The following is a 12828-nucleotide window of genomic DNA, read 5'->3' as shown; positions in this document are numbered from 1 at the left end:
TTTCTTCCCTTTTTTTTTTCTTGTGTTCTTCGTCGGATGGAACGGGAAGAGGATAGTGTAAGTAGGGACGGGACCAGGGGAGGGATGGGCAGGGTTTGCCAATACTGCATGCAATACTGCGATGTTTGAGGGAATAACACTGATCGGAACAGCAAGGTACCCGTCGGGGGCTTGGCCGCGGCGTACGTCCGTTATCAATGATGTGCTTTGGGCGGGAAACGCACTCTCAATGTGTTTGCTACCCCGGAGTCGGAGCTGTGCGAAATGGCTTGAAATGTATCGAAATGGCGCGAAGTTGCTCGCCTACTCTCAGGCCGAGTGACGATTCTACCAATTGACCCGGAGGCCAGTCAGCAGCCAGCCAATTTCTGTTCTTGCGCCCGCCGACGTGCCCCTATAGCGTTACAGAACTAAACATGGCCGTCGAGGAACAAGCCCCTCAAGAAGTCGCCGGCACAACGTCCGAGACTGCACCATTGCTGGGCTCGGCCGCTTCAGCACAGGGCGATACGGCAGCACCACATATCTCTAAATTCAACGGCAACAGCGGCCATGGCACATTTAGCCGTGACACAGCGGACCCGGAGCTGAGCAGCGGCAATGGCAATACCGGTGGCGCCAAGGACAATGAGCCGAAAATCAAAGTGAATTTGGCTCAACCGCTTCCGGCCCTGGCCATAGGCGTGAGTTGGGGAAGGGGTCACACCCGAAATATAACCAAAGCGAGCCTTTTCAAATAGAAGTATACAAGCTAAGACTTATGTTGGCAGATATATCTCGTGGCTATGGACCAGACTTTGACCATCGCGACGTATGGGAAAATGGGCAGTGACTTGAACGCTTTAAACAACACAAGCTGGATCGCAACCTCGTGAGTGCATATAACCGTTGAAACCCGGCATTTGAATGATAAAGCCATTGTCAGACAGTCCGACAAGACTGACCCATACTATAGTTATTTCCTGACTCTCACCACGTTCCAGCCCCTATATGGTCGGCTGAGTGACATATTCGGTCGAAAGGTGATTCTCAGCCCTACAGTGTGCCCCAGCTTGTGATAGATAGTGTGCTGATCATTGGAATTTTAGGAGTGCTTGCTCTTCGCTTACTCTGTCTTCGGTATCGGGTGCCTGGGCTGCGGTCTTGCTCAAGATATCATTCAACTAGTAAGTTGGTATAAGGCGCATCATATCATACATACGACCATGGGCAAGTCACCGAGTATTAAGGGGGCGGGGCGCAATGATGAAACATGTGCGAAGGAGTCAAGGAGCTGACCGAGAATTGCAGTGCATCGCGCGTGGCGTAGCTGGTATGGGCGGCGGCGGTATGAACGCCGTCGTCTCGATCTTAGTGACCGATCTCGTCTCGTTGCGTGACCGCGGCGTATGGCAAGGCTACATCAACATCGTCTTCGGCGCGGGCATCGCCTCCGGCGGCCCCATCGGCGGGCTCCTGACCGACACGATCGGCTGGCGGTGGGCGTTCGCAGGCCAGTTCCCCATCGCGATACTGGCCTGGATCGCCGTGTTCACGGTGCTGCAATCGCCGCCCGAGACCGCCGGCGGCGGCACCGACCACTGGCGGCAGAAGCTCCTGCGCATCGACTTCCTGGGCGCCTTCGCCCTGTCCGCCGCCGCGTTCGTGCTGCTCTACGGCCTCGACAACGGCGCCAACGAGGGCTGGGGCCGGCCCGTGACCGTCGTGCCGCTCACGCTCACGCCCGTCCTGTTCGCCGTCTTCGTCTTCGTCGAGGTCCGGGTCGCGACCGACCCCTTCGCGCCCGGCCACGTGATCCTGGACCCCCCGCTGCTGGCCGCGTACGGCGCCAACTTCTTCGGCGTCGCGGCCCAGATGGGGTTCCTCTTCTTCATCGCCATGTTCTACCAGGCGGCCATGGCACTCACGGCCACCCAGTCCGGCCTCATGTTCGTCCCCAGCACGGTGCTGGGGCTGACGGGCTCGCTCGGCGGCGGGCTCGTCATGAGGAGGACCGGGAAGTACTACGGGCTCATGCTCGCCGGGTACAGCATTCTTCTCCTGAGTATTGTGCCCTTGGTACTATTCACGGGGGCGCTCACCAAGTCGGTGATCGGCGTCGTTGTTGGAATGGCGTTTCTTGCACTGGGGGCGAGTATATGTAAGTCGTGCTCAGCCCGTTTCCTACAGCTTCGTTTCCGCCCATGTGTCTCCTGTTTCAAGTCCAAGGACCTAGAAGGGGAAAAAAAGAAAAAAGAAATCCTATTAAAAGCCAACCCCCGCGCCGCAGCCATAACCACCACGCTCATCGCCATCATCGCCAACTGCGCCCCCGAGGACATGGCCATCGCCGTGGCCTGCTCCTACCTGTTCCGGTCGCTCGGCACAACCATCGGCATCAGCCTGTCGACGGCGGTGCTGCAGCAGGTGCTGTGCACGGAGCTGGCGGCGCGGCTCCGGGACGGGGGCCGTGCCGCCGAGATCGAGGCGCGCGTGCGCGAGAGCCTCGACTACATCTGGACCCTGCCGCCGCCCGTCGCCGCCACCGTCCGCGACTGCTACGCCGTGGCGACGACCTGGGCGTTCCTGCCCGTCGCCCTGCTGGCGTGCCTGTGCCTCGTCTCCACTGCCTTCATCCGCGAGAAGAAGTTGGACCGATGAAGTGCGTCGGTCGCTCCTGTCCAAAGGTAAATCGCTCCGCCGTATGGTATTATCGTCATGAAACGTTGCTCGTGGGAGAGAATCATCAAGGGCTGCTTTCCTTCAGCCTATCGCCATTGGAACATATTTATACACCATGGGGTTTTAAACAGAAATACATGTAGAATGTCAAAGCTATAATACATTATTTAAACCAATGGGAAAGCCCCTCCCTTCAGAACTTACATTCTCAAGAAATAGAAAGCAGACTGTATCAGGCATTGTGTAAGTAGTCATGCTGGGTGATCTCAAATCCAGGACGTCCAAATGCAATCGCGGAATTATATTATGGGGTGAATATATTTTATTTCTATCATAATTTCATAAGGCCATGCCAACGTCTCCGTAGATGCGAAGTAAAATCAATCAGTCGGACCATTGTAAGCTGCCTCCTGATTTCCCGTCTAAAGTAACCAAAGCCACCGCCATGATCCTCAACTAGAGAGAACCAAAAGAAAGTCTAGAATTCATGCACCGGGGGTGGTGAAAGCCAACTACCAAGAGTATCGATTTGAAACTCAAGCTAGCCAGCCCAGAGCAACTCCAACAGTGAGGTTTTGCTCCGATGCAGGTGTATTGACGTGTAAGGTCGATATGAGTATCTGCACTACCCCCAAGAAGATGGATCTCGTCAACGGCTGAATGCAACCGTCGTGATGTTGATATGCAACAACAAGAAGCGACCTTTGCGAAGACGTGGCGAGTGTTCTGTAACACAAACTAGAGGACGCCTCGGTGGATTCACAGGAATCCGCGTCGGGGGAAGCTGACTCCCTCTACGGCTGGGTTGTCGACGAACCAGCTGCAACGCTCTCCGGTGGCCTCATTTACCAATGCGCAGGGTAAACCGTTGCCTTGCTCAAAGATCTCCTTCATGATGTCCTTCTTGCCGCCGCCAGTGGCGACGAATGCGACCTTGACCGAATGTGTGACGACTGGCAGCGTCAGGGTGATTCGCTTTGGCGGCGGCTTAGGCGAGTCCTCAATTGGCGCAACCCAGGCGCTCGTCTCGCGTAGAAGAGTGTGGCCAGGGAACAGGCTGCAAGTGTGGCCGTCGGGTCCGCTGCCCAGGAGCAGCAGGTCGAAAATGGGCAGCTTGACCGAGTCGCGACTTGCGAAGGAGCGGACGAGCAACTGCTCGTACTGGTCGGCCAACTCCTGCGTGTCGTTGAGATGTTGCGTGTCGATAGGGTGGACGGTAGGTTGGCCCAGGTTGGCGGGAATCTTGTCCAGCAGCTCCTTTTTCAACAAACAATAGTTGCTGTCATCGTGATCCAGCGGAACGGCGCGCTCGTCGGCGAAGAAGATCTCCCATTTGTCGAATTGGACTTTGTCTTCGTCGGAGGTCGCTGGTGCTAGCAAGGCCTTGGCGAGTACTTTGGGCAGGGAGCCGCCGGAGACACCAACCTTGAAAGCACCGTGGCGAGTCAAGCCGGCGTTCTGGCAAGATATGACATAAGAGCGCAGAGCCGGTGCCAGCTCATCCAAGCCGGGAAAGGCGAACAGGCTGGGTTGTTTGCCGGGCATTGTGGTGGTGTGAGGTGGTGTATGTGCTGAGCGCAGTGATGATGGACGTGGACAGGGTGGACGATGGGGTAGATGATTATTTTTTGACTTTTGGCCGTTCGTGGGCTGGCAGGAATTTGAAGAGACTGGAGCTCCACCAATGTATAGGTAGTGGGCAGAAAGGTATGCGCTGACTTTTGCAAGTATCGTGGGACCTCTTTAAACAAGTCGGGTTGTGGGTGTAGGACTGTGGCAAGGAGAACGGACAGAGAGTGATGGAGTCTCGATCGGCCGTTTGAGCTGGGGAGATATTGGCTTGCGGTGGTGGTGACGATGGTGGGGTGACTGACGGAGTATTAATATTTTGGAGCTATCTTCCTTGCGTTGCGACACTGCAAGACCCACGACCGATTATCGATAACGGCGGGCGGGTTACAGCGACATTGATGGAAGCGAGATCAAATCAAGTGTTAATCTGCAAGTACCGTGCGTATGTCAGCACAGCACAGCACAGCACAGCACGCACATACCGTACCATGTAGGCCGTGTCCGGGGCTGGCCGTTGCCTTGCGTTACACGCGATACGACCGAAGTACCAAGACAGTTAGTTACCTAGCCACGCTGCTTTGGTCGAGGCAATCGATGCACGGGCTTAAGAGCTAATCAGTACCTAGAATGACGATTGTGCTGTTGTGGTGGCCGAGTGTATATCGACAAAACGTGGGAGCTATGTACAGTAGCTTCGCGATGGGTCACCAAGTGGGCCATGGCATGTGTGTGTGGGTGGGATGGAGGGGTTGCAATACTGAGGCGGACTTTGATGAAGCTGCAGTCGGGTATCTTGAACACCTTGTCCTGTATCTCGGCTCGTCGAACCTACAGTACCAAAGCCAACAGGAAGTACGAGTAGGAGAGGCGAGACACAAGGATTCGATTGATTTGTAGCAGACTTGATGAGTAACCAGCCCAAAGACTGTGTACTAGTAGCAGTATTGCCCACATTCGTGTGAGGTTGAAACAGTTGGATCACAAGCTAAAAATGGCATATTACCTCATACTAAACTAGATGATCAGTTAAGCTTCAGTTCGATTGCACTCCTAATCTTCGGCCGGATCCTGCTCCACGTTCTTCGCGTGATATTTTAATTAAGCAGTTCTTAGTTTCCCTCTTAGGTAGATATTAACTTGAAATTTAATGGTCTAGGCAAAACAGTTGCGCGACAGATGACTAGTGATTCAAACGGTTGCTGGCCTCAAGATCGTGACATATTGTACAAGTCTGTATGTCTGTCAAGCGCAGACGTGGGGGGAACACTGCATGTGTGCAGCTCGCCGCCCACCCGACCCCCTCTGGTTGGCGCTGGCGGCCAGGAAATTGTCGGAGCATTCAAGCTGCAGGGTCCAGCCGTTGCGCAGCGCAGAGTTCACACGTCATTAGCCGTTCTGTAGGCGTGAAAAAAGAAAGGCCATGGAAACCAATCGAATAGGATACAGTTTCAAGGTTTGCATGATGCTTGGCTTCTGGAAATAACTCTAATCAATCAAGGTAGCACACCCCGTCAGCGGACCGAATCCCCCAACGAAGAATTTCACATGCCTTGAATTGATTGCTGAGGTTCAGCATTGCAGGTCAGAGAGAACAAAAGAGAAGCAAAGCCAGTGGGAAAAAACAATAAAAAACGGCCGAAGGAGCTATTTCGTCATATTACTGTTCTCTCCACTTCCTGCTTATCTCTGGCAGTGAAGCTTCTAATTCGGACCGCGTGCCGGCTACTACCGAGCCTTCGCGCCAAGCCCGCTCAAACTGCTCACTCCGCCGGCGTCGATCTTTTTAGTAATAGCTTTGGTGATGGCGGCAGCGGCGGTGTGTCCTGCACATGGCTGGCAATGTAACCTATGTACCTCTGCATTCTGGATGGACGGGAGCATCCACATGTTTCTGAGATTTGTTAGGTAGCATCCTGCGATTAGTGCCCGGCATGTCTAATGTCCGACCCGACTATTCATCTAGTCGCCCTGATCTAATAACTCCAGCTGGATTAATAAGATATGTATGCCATCTCATGTTTAGTACCAGATTACTTTAGATATGAGATGTATTTTAATCGATTAATAGTAAAAAAGAAGATATGCTGCTGTTACGAGATCACGTGCCCAACCCATTTACCCAAGGAAGGTAAGTAGGTAGGTAAGGAAGTAAATAAATCAGAGTGATAGTAATGTGATAGTGTAGTCGGGTTCCTTTCTTCACCTTATCTATTCTCCATGGATGGATTAATTCCCCTTCGGTCTTGAACTGCTAAAATTGGACAGATTGGCCCACGACCTTCTGTGTCACACTTCTTTTCAAGTCTACCTGTGTTTGTCGGTATCATCATTTGCTCAGCTGGGAAGAAACCCTCCACTACTGTCATTCTTGGCACGATGGGGAAACGAAAGCGAGGCCCTACCAGGGTCGCCGAAGGACGCGCAGTTTCCTAGATTGAAGCTGCGACCCAGAAGCGATCGACTGAAAGCAGCACGGAGGAGCGGCCGAAGAAACAGCCCAAGCATGACGCGTCCAGCGACGACAACGAGCAAACCGAAGCGTCCCTAGGCAACTCAAGTGTCGGCTACGAAGACCTGAGACGAACGACACAGGATCTAATCAGCAGAGATTGCCTGAAAAGAAATCTCCCTCCCGACAGTAGTGGTTCGAGAAAGCAGAAGCACTGGGAGAAGCGGTGCCGGAAGCATATGAAACTGTTGGACAAGCATCTAGTAAGAGCGAACGCTGGAGACCATGCGATTCCAAGCAAGTCGCTCAGAACAGATGCCAAGTCCCTGGAGGCGCTGCTCTCAGTAGCCCACTCTTATCTCCAGGATCTCGAGCGAATTCAAGGGACCTCGGCTACTAAAGATGGCAAGAAGCAGTCATCATTTTCTACCGAAGAAACCGTTCAAGACAAATGGTTAAGTCTTACACGCGGAGATTCTGTAGGAGCATCGACGGGTGTCCCGTCCCGTCCCGGCACCGGAAACTCCCGAAGCAGCACTCAGCCGGGGGCGCAGACACTTTAGAGCACCAGGCCCGGTCGCACCACAGTCCTTCACTAGCTACGCCCCACGCTCCGAGTCTCCCAAAGAAGCCGAAGAACAGAGCGACACTGACCAGGAGGAAAATGATACCTTGTCAACAAGTTTGGGGAAGAAGCAGAGAAAAAGACGTCCTACGCCGAGTGGATTGGGAAGTCCACAGCCTCCATCCCACCTCCGATCTTGCCCTCGGCTAGCGCCCAGAAGTTGCAGGCGGGAGCCGACAACCCCTAAACCCACTCCATCTACTGGTCCAAAGAAGTAGACCCGATTCTGGGCTATGTTTACTCGAGGCTTAGTGGGCGATATTACCGGCGCTTGTCTGCCATGACAGCGGCAAAGTTGGAGCACGGAATAAGCAAGAGCTAACATTGCTCGTCGTTAAGAAAGCATTGGCTAAGGAATCCATGATTTGCACTGGTGGATCCCCACCTGAGTTAAACTGTCGGGGCATTATTCCTTTAGGGAAGCAATGAAGCAACGTATGCATAAAATTTCCCGGTAATTCAATTGCGGTGATGTCCATTCCTCTCTTCATATTAAGTGATCGGTGAAGTGCCCGCATTGAACAAAGTATGGGGTAACCTACGATACCCCGGTTTGTTGTTGCGGGTTAATGATAGCCGAAGGTCCCACCCCGGCTCCCCAAAAGGGCGCCAGCGCGTACACCAATCTGCCAATGACATCTCCTCTGATTCTCATCAAGAATCACCAGCCTGCCAGCCAAGATGAAGACTTTCAAGGCCGAGGAAGGTAAGTCTCAGTACGGGTTGACGGGTGTTGGAAGAGTTAGATGATGATGGCCTGTCTAACCGTTTTTTAGTGGCGAAACACACCTCGCCCGACAGCTGTTGGGTTGTCTTGTATGGTCATGTGTACGATGTGACAGACTTCCTGTCCTCGCATCCAGGAGGCTCCAAGGTCATTTTGCAGTTGGCTGGTAGAGATGCCACGGAGGAATATGACCCCATCCACCCCCCTGGGACACTAGAGGAGAATCTGAAGCCAGAGGCCAAGCTGGGCAAGATTGATCCTCAGACCATGCCCAACCCGACGAAGCCAGCAGCCAAGGAGGAGAGGAAGGATGAAGTAGACCCTCCGCTAGCGAGTCTTCTGAATATCAATGAGATCGAAGAATTGGCCACGAAGAAAATGTCGAGGAGAGCCTGGGCCTACTACTACTCCTCCAGCGATGACACATGGTCCAAATCCTACAATGGCCTGGTCTACCGCAATATTTTATTGAGGCCGAGGGTTTTCGTCGACTGTACGTCGTGCGACTCATCCACCACCCTGATCGGCACCAAGATAGGCCTGCCGTTGTTCGTAGCCCCCGCTGCGATGGCGAGGCTGGGCCACTCCGACGGTGAGCAGGGAATTGCGCGGGCCGCCAGCAAGTTTGGCGCGCTGCAGATCATCTCGAATAATGCCTCTATGACCCCGGAGCAGATCGTCTCCGACGCCCAACCCGGCCAGATGTTCGGCTGGCAGCTGTATGTCCAGAATGATCGGGCCAAGAGCGAGGCCATGCTGGCTCGGATCAACAAGATGTCGGACAAGTTCAAGCTCATCTGTTTGACTTTGGATGCCCCCGTTCCGGGGAAGCGCGAGCTAGACGAGAAGTCCAGTTTCATCAACACCGCCCCGGTAGCGGCGGCGGCCAAGGCGGGAGACGAACCGAGCCGACCAGGCGGCGGTGGGGTCGGCCAGCAGCTATTCTGGGGCACCGCTGCGGACCTGACGTGGAAAGTCACACTGCCCTGGCTGGCGAAGCACACGGACCTGCCGATTGTGCTGAAGGGCATCCAGACGCACGAAGACGCCTACTTGGCCGCCCAATACGCTCCCCAGGTGAAGGCCATCATTCTTTCGAACCACGGGGGCCGCGCACTGGATACGGCACCACCCGCCGTCCACACGCTGCTCGAGATCCGCAAGTACTGCCCAGAAGTGCTCGGCAAGATCGAAGTGTGGGTGGACGGGGGCATTAAGCGTGGGACCGACATCGTGAAGGCGCTATGCCTCGGGGCCAAGGCAGTGGGCATCGGGAGGGCTGCTCTCTTCGGACTAGGTGCAGGCGGCCAAGCTGGCGTGGAGCGCGTATTCGAGAGTAAGTGGAGAAAAGCGAAATGCCGCCCCTGTCCCTATCTGTTCTGTTTACTGACGCTTATGCGACGATGATAGTTCTCAAGGCCGAAATAGAGACGTGCATGAGGCTCTTGGGAGCTAAGGACATCTCTGCACTTGGTCCTCAGCATGTGAGTACTCCTCTGCCTGCTCCGAATCTCAAGCTTCTGTGAAATTGAACGCAGGCTAACCCGACGAACTACGACAGATTAATACCAGAATGGTGGAGAGGGATATATACGATGGTGGCGCGGGGTTGGACAAGATGGGGCTTTGGACGAAATCCAAGCTGTAGACATAGACAGCCGCATGCAATAAGATACTAGACCGTTGAATTGGCTTGATCTACCACTATCTACGGATATCCGTCCCCTTTCTTGTATAAAGGGGTGGAAATTTCGGTGTGCATGTTCATAAGCTTTTCAGTACTTGTCCCCAATCAGCCATAAGCCGCCCAGAAATAAGCCTAGAAAAAGCTTGGATTGGTCTGCCGTTGCCGTTGCCGTATCAGGGGGACGAATGGCATTCATTACCTGGGCTTGAATGCTTAGGGGGGTTTGATTGCTTTCGAGTAGCAGTCCTCGAAATAGGGCTGGTCCTTGTGTGGTTTCGAGAAGGCCGGAGGGATGGATGCCTGTCCATATTTGGGCCATGGGAAGGAAGAAGGTTGCTATTCTGACTGGTCCACCTCCACAAAGCGTGTCAAGATTAATTACGCGGGGAAAGAAGCATTTCTGTCCTGCCTTGCCATGGATGGCATGCCGTGACATTTGCTGGGCATTTGCTTATACTCCAGTCCGCTTGGTTAGCCTACCCGTGGACCACCGGGGTTTTGAACAGGAATCAGCGTTTATACGACCATTATAGTTCTGACCTTCTCACCTCTTCATTTAGTAGGTGCTGCCACCTGCCCTTTTGCATCTAATGCAGGTCCCTGATGGAAACAAGACCTAGCGTCAATTAAACCCAAATTTGCATGTGCTCTACCGTTGGCCGATGGCGCCAACAGATTGGCCCGTCGAACCCCTGGAACAGTGATGATCTCTGGCCGCATCTTCTCCTATGCTCTGTCGTGATTGGAGAATGACCCTAGTTCTCCGGGAAATACGCAACAACCACTGTCCTCATTGTCATACCGTAGGGTATATGCTAGCCCTGCTACAACAGGCTCGCTCCGACGAATTACTCCTAAAATGTGACCGTAATTAGGAAGATTAGAAGACGCCTTGAGAGATGCGCCAGGGCCATACTTCCGACCTACGCAGCCGTTTTCCGGCCCTGGCCACTCTTACCTTGGAGAATAATAGGCGACATCTCGCTCCATCTAATGTCTGTGGCCGTAGTCCCTCTCTTTCGTCCTCGATCTATCATTCCTCTTGTTTGTTCTCGTCTCTTCACCAGTCCGACTATACCGCGTGGGTGCCAACGGTTTAATATTGCCTAGATACTCTAGCACATCAACTGGCCTGCAGCTGGACGAGACCAGAAGCCGCGCATCTTGTACAACTCCAGCATCTCCAGCTTTCAATCGCATCGGCGACTCGTTGTAGGGGAAGTCATAACAATGTCGGAGAAGGCCGCGGTATCTCACCACGACTCTCCCAATGGCTCAGTATCCGGAGCTGCCGCCGCGGGACAAAAGTCGAAGAGCACTAAAGGCCACTGCGGGAGGTTCTGGTGGATATATGTGGTGGTGCTGCTGGTAGTCATACTCGTGATTGTGGTGCCATGCGTGTAAGTGGGAAGGCAAAATGGGACAAAGTGTGAAGGGAGAGAGCTTGCACTAAATCATCACTTGCCCAGACTCCTCGTTGCCGTCCCAAAGATGGCTCAGTCCAGGCTCAACAATGCCACCCTGGATATCGACTCTATAGTCATCTCGCAGGCCCAAAGGGACTCGTTCCACATGGCCATCAACTCGACCGTCCTTGCGGACAACGGCGTCCATGCCACCATCCGGGCGTTCGAGGGCACCATGTCCCTGCTGCCCGACAAGGAGGGCGCAGCACCCCTGGCCTTCGCCAAGTTCCAGTTCCCCGAGATCGCGTCGGCCGCCTCGGTCGCGGTCAACGTCAGCCAGCAGGTGGCGGTGGCCGACGTGGACTCGCTCGTCGCCTTCAACGAGGCCCTGCTCAGCCAGGATTTCGTCCACGTCCGCGTCGAGGGCGACACCCAGGTCCGCGTGAGCGGCATCGCCCGCGACTATCCTGTCACCTTCCGCAAGGATGTGGAGCTCAAGGCCTTCAACGGGTTCGCGGGACTGAGTGTGTCCAACATCAACGTCACGCTGGCCAGTACCAACAACTTCAACGGCACGGTCCATATCCCTAACCCCACCGTCTTCACTTTCAAGCTCGTGAGTACACACACATGCCCTCTATCTGATGATATGCGAGGTATATGTATACATGCATAGACTGACGTCGTATCTTCCAACAAAAGGGCAATACCACATGGAACAACTACCTCGGCGGCGGCGCGAACGTCGGCACAGCGTACATCCCGAACCTGGCCATGCGCCCGGGGGCGAACGATTTCTACATCTGGGCCGACATCGCCCAAGTCCCAGTCCTGACCGCGCTGGGCCAGAAGCCCGTCTGCGAGTCGCCCCAGGGCGAACTGACGTTCCAGCTTTCGGGCAAGGCCGTCGAGAACGATGGCCAGTCCATCCCGTGGCTGGCGACCGCCCTGTCGGCACACAACGCCTCCGTGACCATGCCCGTCGGGGCGGCGGTCGCCAAGGCGCTGAAGGCCCCGATCCCTTGCTCCAAGAAGTGAAAATTTTCTGAACGGCTTGTAAGGGATGGACGGACGGGCGCATTGACGGACTCGCGGAAAAGCGAACAGTCCCACGTGCCGCAAGCTTCAATTGTGTATATATCATCTAATGGGTCGTCCCAGTGAGCGAATACGATGTCGCAGATTGTTCCGGCGTACTTGTCCCGTCCGATCACGCAAAGTATCGGGTTGGTGATGGTAGATGGAGCGAGGAAACTCTGTAATGTGTTCTTGATGAAATTTTAGTATGGGGAGTCATGGCTGCCGCGAGCGACGAATGCCACGGCATGTGTGCTGCCTCGGTGGCTGGAATCAGTGACGCTTGACCTGGGTGCCAACCCCTGGCTTGTCGGCGCTATTACATCGTGTGTTTTTTAGGGAAAAGTGTAGTAGTACATAGCCTGGCCTCTGAACAATGATTCCAAGTTATATACCGTTAGGCAATCGGCGTGAAAACCATCAGCATCGGCACCGATGCAACGTTGAGGTGAAGGGTGTCTCTATACTTCCCACAGCCCCGTCTCCTATCTGTATCCGGAATGGGAAACCATTGATGCGCCCAGTCTTATCTTACGGCCGGTCCCATTGCCAGACCAGGCAATGATTGGATGGGCGGTCTCTCTATAGAAGTTAATCCGAGGTGTCATCGCAGCCATATTACCA

The 12828-nt window shown here is 54.3% G+C and overlaps 5 protein-coding genes across 5 annotated transcripts; 4 read left to right on the top strand and 1 right to left on the bottom strand.

The window, feature by feature from the left end:
- Positions 1-416: 416 nt before the first annotated feature.
- PG994_011554 (Vacuolar membrane amino acid uptake transporter fnx2) lies at positions 417-2640 on the top strand (the record flags this gene model as incomplete). Its single annotated transcript, XM_066862963.1, has 6 exons — positions 417-683; positions 771-871; positions 956-1040; positions 1089-1166; positions 1291-2140; positions 2252-2640. The coding sequence occupies 6 exons, from the start codon at positions 417-419 to the stop codon at positions 2638-2640; spliced, it is 1770 nt and encodes a 589-aa protein (XP_066712073.1).
- A 780-nt stretch (positions 2641-3420) lies between these two features.
- Positions 3421-4206, bottom strand: PG994_011553 (uncharacterized protein; the record flags this gene model as incomplete). Its single annotated transcript, XM_066862962.1, has 1 exon — positions 3421-4206. One exon carries the CDS (start codon positions 4204-4206, stop codon positions 3421-3423), a length of 786 nt encoding a protein of 261 aa, XP_066712072.1.
- A 2108-nt stretch (positions 4207-6314) lies between these two features.
- Positions 6315-7245, top strand: PG994_011552 (uncharacterized protein; the record flags this gene model as incomplete). Its single annotated transcript, XM_066862961.1, has 2 exons — positions 6315-6361; positions 6705-7245. 2 exons carry the CDS (start codon positions 6315-6317, stop codon positions 7243-7245), a joined length of 588 nt encoding a protein of 195 aa, XP_066712071.1.
- A 743-nt stretch (positions 7246-7988) lies between these two features.
- Positions 7989-9682, top strand: PG994_011551 (uncharacterized protein; the record flags this gene model as incomplete). Its single annotated transcript, XM_066862960.1, has 4 exons — positions 7989-8013; positions 8054-9370; positions 9445-9518; positions 9596-9682. The coding sequence occupies 4 exons, from the start codon at positions 7989-7991 to the stop codon at positions 9680-9682; spliced, it is 1503 nt and encodes a 500-aa protein (XP_066712070.1).
- Positions 9683-10951: 1269 nt separating this feature from the next.
- On the top strand, positions 10952-12165 carry PG994_011550 (uncharacterized protein; the record flags this gene model as incomplete). Its single annotated transcript, XM_066862959.1, has 3 exons — positions 10952-11121; positions 11191-11743; positions 11830-12165. The coding sequence occupies 3 exons, from the start codon at positions 10952-10954 to the stop codon at positions 12163-12165; spliced, it is 1059 nt and encodes a 352-aa protein (XP_066712069.1).
- Positions 12166-12828: the final 663 nt, after the last annotated feature.

The sequence above is a fragment of the Apiospora phragmitis genome (genome assembly GCF_038363925.1).
Source record: "Apiospora phragmitis strain CBS 135458 chromosome Unknown utg000010l:1.0-9815664.0:1.0-9183399.0, whole genome shotgun sequence".
In the NCBI taxonomy this organism is placed as follows: domain Eukaryota; kingdom Fungi; phylum Ascomycota; class Sordariomycetes; order Amphisphaeriales; family Apiosporaceae; genus Apiospora; species Apiospora phragmitis.
The sequence above is the reverse complement of the archived record's forward strand: the minus strand, read 5'-3'. Positions and strand labels throughout refer to the sequence as shown.